Here is a 14,731-nt window from a genome sequence, read left to right as displayed (position 1 = left end):
AGGAGGCAGCTTTGACGTACTATACTGTATGCTATAAAATAACTCTCATATTTTTTTACACCAAAGGTTGGTTTCTATATCGTAGGTTTTTATAGAAGTGGAAAATCATCTTGGGAAATATCTTGTGTATCATGTTCTGTAAAGAAGCTATACAAAATAAAACTGAGAGAATTTCTAATCTAAATTTAGAAAATAATTCCCTGAATAATATAGTCTCGCACACTGAATATTCAGTGATGTTTGCAAAAGTTTGGAACATAATCAAAGAATAAAAAAGTGTCATTCAGAAAAACAATCCAGAGGGGGTTAACCACAGGTTATGAAGAGGTTCGCACAGGTTCATAGAGGGCTACACTAATCTAATACATCACAAAGAGGTAAACAGAGAGTTAACCTGTACTTTTTTTTCAATCTACATAGCTTATAGACTCATATTATATCATACCACTGTCCCAAGTTCATTAAAATCTGCACTACCTATATCTCCTGGAGTACATCACATCTTCCACTTGTGTCCTATAGGTGATATCTTCAAAGTTTCCACCATTCGTTCCTTCACACCTCAAGCTTAATAAATAGACAAAATCACAGCAATAATAAGTTTCACGTTAAGACCGGAAGACTTTCATAGTACATGCTTGCTTAAGTAGCAAAACACATGTAACAAATAAATTAGATATAAACATCACATTAAAAAGAAATCTACAACAATCTTTAAAACAGTGACTCCTGTGCTAGGTTCCCCCTTAGCTCTGCGCTCCCTGGTTACTGTGTGTTTTTGTTGTTGTTGTTGTTATTGTGACTGCACATTCCCGCTGAGGTAAATATAAAATGGCAGGCGTAGTTTTTGCAAGTTGACCTGAGGGATCCCGAAAGTGAAGAGCTCATGTGGCGAGAAGCTGTAGGAAGACCTGGCAAGGTTTTTTTTTGTTAAAGACTCGGAGTATAAAGTCCTGTGTATTTCACAGGTAAAATGGCTGGGGTTCCAGGGAGGGCTGTCTCACACACAAGTACAATGTCAGCAATGCAAAACGTTAAATACACCTCGAAGAGGCTGAGAGACGTGATTCGCTCTGAATTTACAAACCAATTCTTTATGCAAAGTCCCTTTATGGAATAAAATGCTGGTCGTTCTCTGCTGGTGAGACGGCAGGACCAAGTATAAGGCGCTTTGTTGGGGAAAATTTCCAGATGCAAAAAAACATAACAAAACCATTTCAGCTGAAAAACTGGTTCAGTTCAATTGCAGTTCATCGTTTTACAACAGAACTGACTATGAGAAAACTAATCCCAATGAGAGAGAATATAGCTTTTTTTTTTTTTTTTTTTTACCAAGAACGGTTATTGTGTTGTGGTGACGAGTGTGCTACTTTCTGCCTGTTTTTCTGACTATATGGGGCTCGTGACTACCCATGCAGGGGAGGTTTAACTACTATCATACAATATATACAGTCTACATCTCAATACTTGCATTGATACCGGTTGGAACAAAGAACTGAGCTGCAGACATCAGCATCAGTATTTACTGTGTTCATGAAGATGCATGATGGACACACCCTGCTGTAGAGACTGTGTGGCTTTAGTGCTCTGACGCTGTCTGTCCAGTTTATCCTGTGATGAATGGGAGTTTTCTCCAACATGAACTACAACTGCATTCACATTCAAAAACACGGAGGAGAACTAAGGAAATGAAAGAGAATGAAACTGGAAAGAAACTGTAGAGAGAAAGATGCAAGTTTATCTCTGTAGAGAGTTGAGACTGGAGCTTGAGTTACAGCGATTGGCTGATACTCTGTGAGTGGGCGTGGCCGGGCCGGGGGAGTAATTCTGATTGCTCGCTGCCCTGTGGGTAGGTGTGGCCGGGCCGGGGGAGTAATTGTAATTGCTCGCTGCCCTGTGAGTGGGCGTGGCCGGGCCGGGGGAGTAATTGTAATTGCTCGCTGCCCTGTGGGTGGGCGTGGCCGGGCCGGGGGACAGGTTTTGATTGGCCGGGGCTCTGTGGGAGGGGGAGGAGTACTGACCCTGCTGGGGACAGCCATGGCAGTGGGTGGGGGATTCGCATCCTGTTACGGGTGAGGAGGAGAGGAATGGGGATGAGGGGACGGGGGAGGTGGAGAAGGAGCGGTGCAGGGGGGAGGAGGCGGGGGACATCAGGGGACTGGTCTGGAGACGCCACAGCAGCTCCTCGTTGTTCCGGCTCAGACGCTTCTTCTCAGTGTTCTCCTTCTCTACGGACTCCTGGAGATTGGCGTTTTCCTCCGACAGTTGCCTGCAGGGACAAGACCAGCACAGAGGAAGCTGATTAGTTAGTCTACAGATGATAAGGAGAACAGCAGTGATGACAATGATAAGGATGATGGTGTGTCTTACCTGGACAGGGCCAGGTTCATGTCAATACGACTCTTCAGATCTTCATTCTGCTGCTGCAGAACCTGGACCCTCTCCTCCAGGAAGACGTTCTTTTGGGCCTGCTCAAAAGTGCAACACAAACACAGTGTAATCTTTCATCCATCATTTACATCAACAACATGATAGGGGGTTAGATGGCTAATTTTGAGCATACCACTTTCTCCAGGTCGGAGATCTTCTTCTCTTGCTGATGTATCTGCTGGTTCTTCATTTCTACAACCTCCTTCAAGCTCTTCAGATCCTGCTCAATGTGTTGGTATGGAGCCAACGCATCCTGGTACAGAACAAAACATTTACAGTGTCACCATTGTAGATGGAATTCCCATTTGGGCCCTTTATTATAAAAGTACGTACAGATCTCTACATAAAATGAATGCGACTCACAACTATCTGTTCGTCTGTACTCCTCCTCAAAGCTTCTTCGAAACGTTTGGCTTTTTCCCTCAGACTCTGATTTTGAAATGTGAGAGTGTCGACTTGATCCTGGGCATCACACACAAACAAAGACACACACATACATGGAGAACAGATTAGGGTGCATTGACAGAAAAAATATAACATAGATTTTTTTTAATGAAGTCTTACCTGTAGAGAAAGTCTGAGTTTCTCAAAATCCTCCTCCAGAAGCATCTTCTGTTGCTCATGAGCTTTCCTTAAGTCTACACAGATTCAGAAACACAATAAACAACAAGAGAGAGGCCGGTTTGTTAGTGGTTGCACTGGTGTCATATTATGTGATTTCAATGGGATCTAAAATCAAACCTCTCATGGTACGGGCGTGCTCCTCATGCAGTGTTGCCATGGTAATGTTATGCATGTCCCGGAGCTCCTGAATGGCTGCCCGGTGGTGGACTGTCATCTCCTCCACCTGACACACACACACACACACACAAACACACACACCTTTTAATGCCTGACCATATTTCATGTGAAAGCTCCGATCTCATCACAGAGAACATAAAACAGACACATCTCCCACCACGGTGCCTTTATTTCTCACCTGCTCCTGCTGCTGAGCCCGCAGCTCCTCCATCTCTGACTGATGCTCCACCCTCAGGTGCTCTGTCTCCGCTGAGTGACACTTCCTAAGCCCCTCCTCCACGGCAGCCAGCTCCGCCTCTTGCTGCAGCTGCAGCTCCTGTAGCTCTCGCTCAAACGCCACCTCCAGCGACGTCTTTTCCCGCTGGAGTCTCTCCCACCGCACAGAATTAGACGCTGCAGATGAAGAGGAGTGTGTAGCTGATGATGATGATACTGCCACAGTTAATTCACTGTCATTTTAGACGGATAAAATAAAAACAATTCATATAATCATACATACAAACGTCTCTAGCAAGAAAAGCAGATATTTTGATCATAGGAAGAAAATCTCAGAATGACTGATGGCTGAATCCCATTTAGCTGCTTCGCTTTCTATTGTGCGTGCTGTCGCTGTCACGCTGTCACTAGGACACTTGAATAGAGCCGTGCCATCGTTAATGTTATTAGCAACACCTGTGTTTTTCCTGTGGTGCCAATCAAAGTGTCAGCCGTGAATAAACTCTGTCTGCTGCTGGAGCGGCTCAGCATCACTCACCCATCTCCTCTCTGATCTGCTGCATTTCCACGGACAATCTCCTTTGATTTTCTCCCGCATTTTTATTCTGAAAAAAAAAATAGGAAAGTAAACAGCTTTTTTAACAACAAGATTCCAATACAATCCAGACCCAGGCGTGTCAAACTCATTTTAGTTCAGGGGTCACAAATAGTGCAGTTTGCTCTAAAGTCGGCCGGACCAGTAAAATAATAGCATGATAATCTAAATAAAAATATTTTTTCCCTTTGTATTAGGACATTATTAAGATGTTTACAGTTAATGAACTATCCTTTTTCAAAACATATTATGAACAACCTGAAATTTCTTGATTCAAAATATGTGCAATGTTATGCCTCTTTTCACACTTGGCAGATTCATCCTGATGACCAGATTGGTTTTACAAAAACTTTTACAAAAAACAACTTATATAAAGGTTAAACAGAAGATAAATAAATGTGTCATATGTAAATAAATAAAAACACTCAATGTACAAAAATACATATAAAAAAATCCAAATGCATGTATTTAAAAAAAGAAAGAAAAAAAAAGTATATTCAAAACAGTATTTGCATTGACTGTGCGTTTTGGCCGGTTTTAGCCCGTGGGCTGCATGTTTGACACCCCTGATCTAAACAATTCATTTTGAAATATGGATGAAAATCCTAAAACGGCTGGTTGTTCTGTAAAAGACACCAACTGGGGACATATCAGCTGAAAAAACAAAAAAAAATTCCCCATTTCATCCCTAGTCATTCAAAAACTAGTCACTCCTAGTTTTATAGAGAATATATGAAAACATAAATAAGAAACAGGAGGATTATAATACATATTAAATAGTCAAGATCTATAAATTCTGTTGTTAAACTGAATTTTAGACACATGGACTGACAGGATGATGTTGTTGTCCACCTGCTGCTGTGTGTGACTCCTGCAGTCAGCAGGGGGAGCTCAAACCTATTCCAACAGACCGACACAACCACTTCCCTCCCTCTCCCTCTCCTCCCTCTCTGCACTGTGGGTCAGTGATTGCAGCACTCAGACGGTGACCGTAAAGAAGTCAGACAGTCCCTCGGCCGTCTGGGAGCAGTATAACAGCTTAGAGCAGCTAAGAGGCTAAATGGGCAAAGCCATCTCAGTGACACACGAGGAGCCAACACACACTCACAGTCTCTCGTCCTCATCAAGCTTCTTATTGTGAACCTCCTTTCATTGTGTTTAATACTTTATGTGGTCTTTGGTTCATGTGTGTGCGCTGCTTATGTGCCACATAATCTAAGCGCAGAGAGGAAACGTTTGTAAAGTAAATCTACATGAGACCACAGATGAACCTCTGGATGTGATTGCAGTTGTTGATACCTTGAGGCAGTAATGCTGAGTGGTGATGATGAAGGCTTCTAGACCTAGGGAGGTCTTCCTCAGTTCGTCTCTCAGAGCCCTCAGCTGCCTCTCCTGCTGCTCACAGCGCCCCTGCAGCCTCTGAACCTGGGCGACCAAGAAAGACAGTAAAAACGAAAGCAATGAACAGAAAAGAAAAGAGGAATCTCCACATGGGAGCTGCAGAATTTCTATTTCTCCACCTCGACCCACCTCCTCCCTTTGCTCCTCCTCCTTTTCTCTCTCCTCTGCTTCCCTTTCCCTTTCTTTCTGTTGAGCCTCCTCTTTTTCTCTCTGCAGGCTTTCCTGCTGCTCCTGCTGCAGCCTCAGGGGGGCCACGCGGCGAGGGGACCCCGGGGGAGCCGACCCCCTCACCGCCGCTGCGGGACGCTGCACAGACTGGACTGTGGAGAGAGAAAAAACAAACACAGATGATGATTAAATTACCACTGACAAAATTAACCTGCACAAGCATGTTTACAAAAAACCAAACACTATCGATACACATGATATCCTGCTATCTTCCAAATGTCCTTAATTAGTCATGTTCTAACTCTGAAATCTATCCGTCTATCTAGAACAATGAAATTGATGAGTATTAAATCAGAGGAGATCTAACCTGACCTATGGCTAATGGCCATGTTCACATGATAAATGATTGTAAGTTAATTGAATCTTTTCTACAGAGGAAGCCCCGGGGTAATTCCCAGGCTGCTGGTCCTCATGACGGACCATCTAATCACTTGATGAATGTGATCATGTCAAGTAATGATTGAGCTGCAGCACACAATAAGATGTAGTATTTGTATATTATGTATAAATACTATTTGACTTGTGTGTCTGTAAAAGCATTAAGGTATGTTATTTTTAAAAAAGCCAGACAAACGAGAAGAACATGTGAAGGCCATGAGGCCATTTTTCCTTGGAGGAGGGTATACCTATTAAGCTGCAGTTGACATACAGACAGGCCTATTAACCTCTGTGTGAGTCACCTTCTCGTGCAGTGTGAGCATGCACCAGCGTGTGGAGCGTTCAGCACCGCTCGGACCGACGGGACATCTTTTACATTTTATCGCCTTTGTGTTCACGCGCACAGACAAATGGGCAAGTGTGAGTGTGAGTCCGATTGTCTTCTTCACACACAATAAAGGAACCGCTGCGGCTCCACATCACCTGCCTCGCACAACCATCTCATTCAGGGTTACTGAGGCACGGGGAATGGTTTCCATGACAACGGGAGGCTGGGCTTGGGGTGCAGGGTCCCAGGTAATGAGAGAGAGAGAGATCGGTTAGAGGGAGGTGGTGGTGTGAGGGGGGGTGGATAAAATGAGGGGAATGCTCAGATAAACAAAAGGAGAGAGTAGAGAGAGTCGCTAAGAAGGTAACTGAGCAGGTTCAGTGTGTAAAGTGTGCAAATAAAACCTCAAACACAGGGAAGTCCTCTCTGTACTGAGAGATAAATGAAAGAACCAAACATCAACAGAGAAACAATGTTTCTAAAAATACAGCACGTAAAACTGCAAAGTGCAAATGTTTCATTGTTTCATCTTCATCAGTGTCGAAGCCTTGGAGGCACATTAGGATTCCCCGTCTTTGAAAATGGCTTCCAAATGTTCTGCAAATGATATCTAGCTCTTCTGTAGGCATACACACATAGGCACACACACACGCACACACACACATACCTGAGAAGTTAGATAGAGAGAGAACCATGAATACTAAACGTGGCTGAGTGTGAAGGCAGCATGCTGATGATGACACAAGGGTTGATGAAAGTGGAATAATGATGCGAGAAACAATGAGAAAAGGTGACGGCAGCCTGTGTGGGCCACGCAGATAAGCGTGTGTGTGTGTGTTTTATGGGGTGTGGTTAATGGTTTTCAGGCTGGGTTATTCATGAGATGAATTTCAGGTTCATTTCAACACACTGACATCTTGCTGACACACTGTCCAGACTGGCTTCAGGTCAGAGCAACACCAGACTCTGTCAATATCTGTAAATCACAGCAAACAATGGAGAAGCCTCAATACTGAGACTAAAGGAGAGAAGAGAAAATGTTTTTATTTTACGACTACGTGGGAGGAGACGAGGTCTCGCAAAAGAGCAAGTAAGATGCCATAAAGAGGAAGGATGAGCAGCTACAGCAGTGAGTAATGTGAGCAAAGACAGAGGTGTAGCCTGAGGAGATGTGGGTCAGCTCTGAGAGGAAAGATGGGGAGGCCTTCTGCAATCCTGCGAGAGAAAATGATTTTACCACAGCAGAGCCTAGAGGAAGGAAAGTTCAGATTGCATAGTTCGGAGGAAGTGCTAACTTTGAAGTTGTGTTTGACCAGCGCTGTAGATTTCTGAAAAGGATGCCAGCAGCTTCTGGGGGCGGGTACACTGAGAGCCGGTCATAAATAAAAAGGACTATTTTTTTTCAAGAAGGCAGTTGATCAGGTGGAGTGGAAAAGGAGATATAGGACTCACATGGTGAGGACCAGAGCTAATAAAATGATCCTTTCACTCACTGTCATGGCTGGCATAAATGTGCAAATACAATACAATCTGGTAGTTCCAGCAAAATTAAATCCAACATTAATACAATCGGTTCATCCTGTTCAATAGGGGCTGTGCGTTGTTTGATTTTTTGAGATGAATGTGGCATTGAAAAAACAATTGATTTTCTTGACATGAAGCATGTGCACAGGTGTTAGGAGCAGTGTGGTCATCACTTGGCTCTGCAGGTGGGATAAATTCATAGTGGCTGCTTCTGTTCAGTTTTAGGTAGACAGCAGACATCCACATTAAAGTGTCAGTTTTCAGTGTTGAAATAATGTAATATATGGAATAAAAATGTCTGTCATTATCTGTAACTTTGCGTATGTTACTAACAGGGAACCCTCTATGCGGTTGTTTAAGGCCACAATCGCTGGGAGGGGTCACATGATCAGAAAGGTACAAACTGGGGTTCAATTCAATTCATTAAACACATCTGTGTGTGTCTGTTCATTCAGTTGTGAGCAGTGTGTGTGATTTGGTGTTTGCACTTGGACTGTTTTGGGGGCCACAAACAAAATCTTGTTTAGGGCCAGCAAAATCCTAGGGCCGGCCCTGGTTACTGACGGTACATAGTGCAGTGGACTCACCTGGGGACTGAGGTTTGGGAGGAACCACCGCCAGCCTCTTCGGGGAGGACGGGAGGGAACGTGTGACCTCTGAACTCCGCTGAAACTCCTTCCTGCCAACTGTCAATCAATAGGACACAACCAATCAGTGTGTGTTATGTAAGAAACAGTCACATTTGGCTGATACGTAACAATAGACATGCAGCAGTAGCATGTTCAAAAATCGTATCGTAGCTTTATATAACATTATGTCAGTCAAGTTTCCTCACACAAGAATCAAACAAACATCCCTCCTCTCTCTACCCCCCCCCCCCCTCTTTTCCATTTCAGCACAGATTTTCTGTTCTCCTAACTTTTTTTTTCCTAGTTTTCTGTTACACTCCTGCTTTCATCTCCAGCTATCTCCACCCCTGCTGTGTAGTATAACTATGTCCCAGGGGGCTCTGGGTCAAAGAGAAGCAGAGCAACACTGGAGGAGATGTGCCCATCACCTTCTCGCTCTCTGTGACACACTTTGCAGCCAAGGCAGACAAGAATCAGAAACTCCAAGTACTTTTTTTTAAATATTGTCTCTGAGCTCACGTGTCTTCCCTCGAGTGTCACGATAAATCTGTCGCAGAGCTGGTGAGGTGTGTGGGTGTAAAGAAAATAGCTGGATTTGAAACAAGAAATGTGAGATGTGTTACACAGGAGCTAAGAGTGATGAAAAGTGGGGAGGACAGATAGTGTTGGAGAAAAAAAACAGATGATAGTGAATAAAGAAGTAGGTTTTGTGAGGTTAGCAGGGAATCTGTTATGAAGCAGAGTGGAGAGGAGGAGAGAGGCCTTGAAAAGAAACTAATTAGACCTGTAATGGGAGCGAAGCCTCTGATCCTGAACAAATCCCCATATAACCCAGGAGAGATAGTTCAGGCCTGCAGAGACACTGTGTGTGTGTTTTTTCCTGTGTGTCTGCATGTGTGTGTCTGTGTGTGTGCATTCACTGTGCAAGTGTTGGTGTGGTGATGTAAACTTGGCTCTATTGCCAAAAAACACACGCACACACGCAAACAAAACACGACTATTTTTTCGTACAGATGTGAAACAGCTATTTGGTTCTGGATAATGTAATGAGACTCCTATGTGTCTGGGCAAATATACTAAATGCTAATGTCGGCATGCTCACAGTGTCATAATATTAAAAGGCTATAAATGTTTACCATCTTAGCATGCTAACATTTTCTAATTAGCACTAACAGCTAATCTACACGAAGTACAAACAAAGCTGGCGAGAATGTCATGTACAAAACTGATGGCAACAGAATAGATGTCAGCAAAAAACACCCAAAAAATGAGTCAGTCACTAGTCAAAGTCCAATAAAACACTGACCATGGATTTATGCTGGGAGCATGACTAAAAACACCATTAGCTAGAGTCTCCTCCTAGAGGTCAGTGTGCTTACAGTCAAAACCTGAACTTACATGAACTCTGTGGCTGCTGGAGAAACAGTCAATGGGCACCGCTCTCACTTATGATAGTGCAGCTGTATTCCAGTTCATGGAGTATTAATAAGTTGAGTTTTTATGAGGTTGGCTGGAGTCATTTAATCTGCGGAGTGGTTCACATCACATATTCTGATTTGGACATTTTTTTGAACATGTGGTCCTTGAATTATTCCTGATAATCAATTCAGGACTTTTTTTTATGTAGAAAGTCAAAACACAGTCACTGATTATTCTCTGTTTGATCAGCACAATCGATTGCTTTTGTGCTCAGTTAATAAAAAAGCAAAACAATTATTATGATTGTAATAATACTATAGCCTCAGTGTTATGCCACTGTGCGATGTGTGTGCGCTGTGAGCTTGTCTGGGGCTCAGCAGGACAGTGTATGTGTTAAATAAAATGTGTGAGTCTGTACTGTCTGCGCTGTGATAGAGAGACAAAAACATAATATACAGTACAGATAAGAAGTAGTGTCGGTGCATGACTTGCAGGCTGACAGGGACTCCTCTGGTATTTCTTCATCAATAATTTACCGCGCATTTAAAATCAGCTCAGGCCTACAGAAACACAGAGTGAGAGATATTTTCTCACAGTCGCTACACTGTCTGCATCCTCAACACCCAGACCTGACTGTCGGCCCGCTCTACAATGTTCTGCTGTTTAAATATGTTTCACCTTTGTAAGTTGTGTTGTTTTTAGAGCAGCAATAGCTCAGACAATCACAGTAAAGACATGATGTATGTGAGTGAAGTCTGACACTACACAGCCTGTGGTGTTTATATCCATGTGTGAAAATACAAGCATGTGTGAAAACCACCACTGCTGCTGCAACTTCCTCTCCGCTGCACTAACAGTATTGGCACTGTCAACCAGGACCAGGTGTGACCCTGGAAGTTCATCAACATTTATTAGCAGCAGACTGTGGCCAACGTGATAAATGTGATTTATGGTAATTCACCTACTGTAGCTTTAAGTGCTAAACTGCTATTTTAGTAGGGTGGAGTAATAAATGGCCAAACTGAGCCTCTGTAATGCAATTCAATATAGTTAATCAGTCAGATTTAGTCTAGTAGCCTCATATTGTTCCAGGACTAAACACTGTACAGTACCATGGATGTCTTATTTACATTTGTGTAAAATACTTGACAAGTACTGAAACTGCTGTCAGTCAAGCACATATGTGACAGTGTGGTATCAGCTGCTGGTGGACAAACGCATCTCTTAAAGCTCAAATGTGCAATGAATGTTGTTCGCAGAGTCTTGGGGATCGAAATGTTTCACTTTGAAGGTTTCTATGAGCCAAATTAGATAAGATTATCCACATCTGACTATTTCTAACATCATTTCTGTTGCTGTTGCTGACCTCCAGGGGAGCTTCTCGGTTGCGGGGGCAGGTAGCGGCGGGGCAGGGCCGGGGTGCTGGGCGGCTGGAGGCTGTTGCTGCGGCACGGTGCAGCTCTCTGGTCTGGAGGGCTGGTGGTGACTCTGTGAAGAGGAGGCTCCTCACTCACACTCAGACCTGAAATACACAGAAATAGATCAAAATAAGGTTTAAGGTTTTTTTTTTTTTTTAATGTGATGAATGTTGTGAAAAAAATGTTCATTTACAGCAGATATGTGAGGATTTATCTTCTGACTTCCATCTCTCAGATTCATTTCTCCCTCTCATGATTACATATTGGTTTTCCTACAGTCTGACTGTGGTGTGTCTGAATTTAGCTCCACTGGACTGAGAAATGGTTTGTAACCTCTGGGTCTCTGCTGCTGTTCTCAATTTTCCTTTTGTTAACCTGGAGCAGTGCACTGGTCCTGCTACTCTCTCTCTCTCTCACACACACACACACACATGAATCTAAACACAAAGTTTACAAAGAAACACTTCAATGCTTCCACATGAGCACATACACATGAGGAAGTACGACGCATGCTCATACAGCAGCGCCTCATCACAAGCACATCATCGCTCATCCTGGCTTATAGCGAAGCTCAAATCTATCAAATGAGTCGTGGATAGTTTACACACTCACACACAGGCCGTGTATATCCCTCCCTGCTCATCTCCCCATCCTCGATCAATAATGACACAAGAGATTGCCTGCACTCCTCCAACTCCATCATGCGATGAAACAGGAATCTAAAGCCTTGAGACGGTGATTAAGCTTCGTAGCACAACTTGTACGTCCCTTGAAATTTTAGATTTTGTTTGCCATGTTTTATGTCGGCGCAGAGTCCCTCAGGGACGGTACACTGCAGGCACACATTGTTTCAGAGGAGCAGCTTTGGTGTGGATTGTTTCAGAGAAGCAACACACACACGTATATACTTCTAAAAATACAGACTATGAACAGCATACAACACATTGACATTTAGAGTGTATACATAAACCCATACTTTGTGTCCCTGGAGCCCAGGGACCACATAAGGCTTCCATACCACATAATGAATTAATTTTATTTAGTTAAGCTCAAACTATTTGTCTTGCTTTCAATATTTTGCTAATGTACATTTTTTAATATTAGTAGATGGACTTCATTCAATTCACTCTTTATCAAAGCAGCTTTACAGTTTCTCTCCCATTCACACACCAGTGGTAAGTGATCTGACTCTGATGAGCAAATTAGGTTCAGTGTTTTGACACATCTGTCCACAGCCTGGATAGACCTCAACCACAGCCATGTACTGTATAAGTCATACCTAGCACTGTATGCACATAAATTAACACAGAATATATTAGTAAATGGTCAGAGATATCAGATTTTGAGAGGAAACATCACAGACATTTCTCAATGGTTCAGTCTTTTCAAAAATATTTGTTGCTTTTCAATCCTGTTTATAATATTAGACCTTACTGTAGGTTCATTTTGATGGTGAAAATTGAAATCTACACTCATAAACATGCTACCTATTAAGACCTCTGCCTGTGATCCCTCAGTGCTGTGATCGCTCACGTTTCTAAGTCACCATGCAAGTGATGCATGACATGTTCCAAAAGCTTCATTAGAGTTCCTCTAGGAGCTGAGTGGTGAGGCTGTTTACACTGTTTCCTCCTCATTAACCAGTCAAGCACACGGGCAGCATGTCCAGACTAGATTTGATCCTGGATCCACTGCACTGCTGCTCCTGAGCTCTGCATTTAGCTGTCAACTTCCTATAGAATAACTTTATTTCAGTGAAAGAAATTTAAATATCTGGTCCTAACATCACTCGTCTGATTGACACCAGACAATTGACTGGACAGAGATTTGCTCATTAGTTATAGGTCAAGTATGTGAGAGCAAATTCCCAGAGCTTCAAAGAGCAGAGTGAGGACGAGTTAATGGTGACATGGACTTGTCAGAGATACAAAACTGATGAATGCAAATGATGGTGACAGAAGATGAGATAAAAGAAGAGAGAACGCGATTCTGGGGCTTAGAGAAAGAGAGAAAGAGAGATGTATTTCATTAACGGTAAAGGCAAACTGATATGCATCGCTGATTGGCAAAATGCCAGCCGAGGATGGATGACAGAGCGTGAAGAGGATAAGAAGGAGGAAGGAAGAGGCTGGCTGTATGGGATCAAGAAGAGGCAAACAAGACGGCATGAAAAGAGAGGAAGAGGAGTAAATCGAAGGCACTGCAATGGAGCTGTCAGCAGTCTCAGAATATGAAGATGGATTGAAAATACCAAAGATATTAAAAAGGGACCAAGAGGAAACAGCTGAGAACAAAAGGAAGCAGATTTTTCCAGCTCAGTGGGAGGCCGTGTTATTGGAGCAGCTTGTTCATCAAAGCAAAACTATAATGCTTGTAGAATAACACTTTGTCTTCTACCTCAGCCCTCATACACAGACTGAAGAGGGAACAGATTTTATTGAAGAGTCAAGATGAAATTGAGCTTTGTGCCTTCTTAGACTTTTCCCTTGGCAAAATCAAAATGTGGTTTCACGCAGCCTGCATGTACGCCAGCTGTGGCAGCAAAATCTGATTGCAAAAACTGCAAAATGTACCTTCGAGGTGTTTCCTTTGGCTGAAGCAGAGCTGAACATGGTGCAGTGTGTATAAAGCACAAGCAGCACACATGTACACACATACACACAGTGCTGAAGTGGACCCACTACACAGTGTGCAGTGCTGACACACCAACGAAATAGCTGTTATGCTTCAAAAACATATGGCCCCTGAGAAATATGTGAATATTTTAAATTGTGTTGTGTACTGGGAAGAGGGGGGTAGTTGATAAACTGGATGGAGGTTCTGATGTGGAGACATGGTCAAGTTATAAAGTTCCTAACACAGTAACACAGTTATTTTATTCATGTTTTATGAGCATTTCCATAAAAAAATACCTCTGCAGAATGGGAGAATGGGCTCTTTCACAGCTATAATATTACACATACACACAATATTGTTTGATTGTTCTTACTAGCGCATTGTGAAACAGGATAATAAGCTTTTAGCTGTGGAGCTTATTTCAACCACATTTTACATAGATGTGTAAATGTAAAAGGGAACAAAAATAGCTCTAAAAGTTAGGGTGTAAAAAAGTTCAGTGTGGTTTTGTCCTGTAAATGACACACAGCAAAAAACAATAAAGATTATTGAAATACAACAATACACAAAAAAAAGATCAGCCTCAATCATAGACTGTATATAAAAGAGGCCTCAACTGGTTATTTGAAATGACCTATTTGTTTTCTGTGTTGTGTTTTAACATGTTGCTTGAATCAATGTCCCTTTAATGAGTCCTATACATTGAAGTTTTATTCCATATCAAATGGAAGTTTACATGAAATACATA

At 42.6% G+C, this 14,731-nt stretch overlaps 1 protein-coding gene across 3 annotated transcripts in view; it reads right to left on the bottom strand.

The window, feature by feature from the left end:
- Positions 1 to 1,501: 1,501 nt before the first annotated feature.
- mtus2a (microtubule associated tumor suppressor candidate 2a) overlaps positions 1,502 to 14,731 on the bottom strand; it is a 39,458-nt gene continuing 26,228 nt past the window's right edge. Inside the window, exons 5-16 of one of the 3 annotated variants that reach the window (XM_085798148.1) lie at positions 11,316 to 11,471; positions 8,489 to 8,587; positions 5,573 to 5,763; positions 5,342 to 5,467; positions 3,986 to 4,052; positions 3,410 to 3,624; positions 3,172 to 3,277; positions 2,995 to 3,068; positions 2,794 to 2,892; positions 2,564 to 2,683; positions 2,371 to 2,471; positions 1,502 to 2,269 (exon numbers count right to left, since the gene is read on the bottom strand). In XM_085798148.1, the coding sequence (XP_085654274.1) occupies positions 1,738 to 2,269; positions 2,371 to 2,471; positions 2,564 to 2,683; positions 2,794 to 2,892; positions 2,995 to 3,068; positions 3,172 to 3,277; positions 3,410 to 3,624; positions 3,986 to 4,052; positions 5,342 to 5,467; positions 5,573 to 5,763; positions 8,489 to 8,587; positions 11,316 to 11,471 (1,886 nt within the window). In that variant the 3' untranslated portion in view covers positions 1,502 to 1,737. The remainder of the gene's footprint in view (positions 2,270 to 2,370; positions 2,472 to 2,563; positions 2,684 to 2,793; positions 2,893 to 2,994; positions 3,069 to 3,171; positions 3,278 to 3,409; positions 3,625 to 3,985; positions 4,053 to 5,341; positions 5,468 to 5,572; positions 5,764 to 8,488; positions 8,588 to 11,315; positions 11,472 to 14,731) is intronic. The other 2 variants (XM_085798149.1, XM_085798150.1) reach the window with 2 other exon arrangements.

This window comes from Trachurus japonicus, chromosome 14 (genome assembly GCF_045865225.1).
Source record: "Trachurus japonicus isolate A0001 chromosome 14, Traja_1.0".
NCBI lineage: Eukaryota > Metazoa > Chordata > Actinopteri > Carangiformes > Carangidae > Trachurus > Trachurus japonicus.
This window is presented reverse-complemented; position numbering and strand designations above follow the sequence as displayed.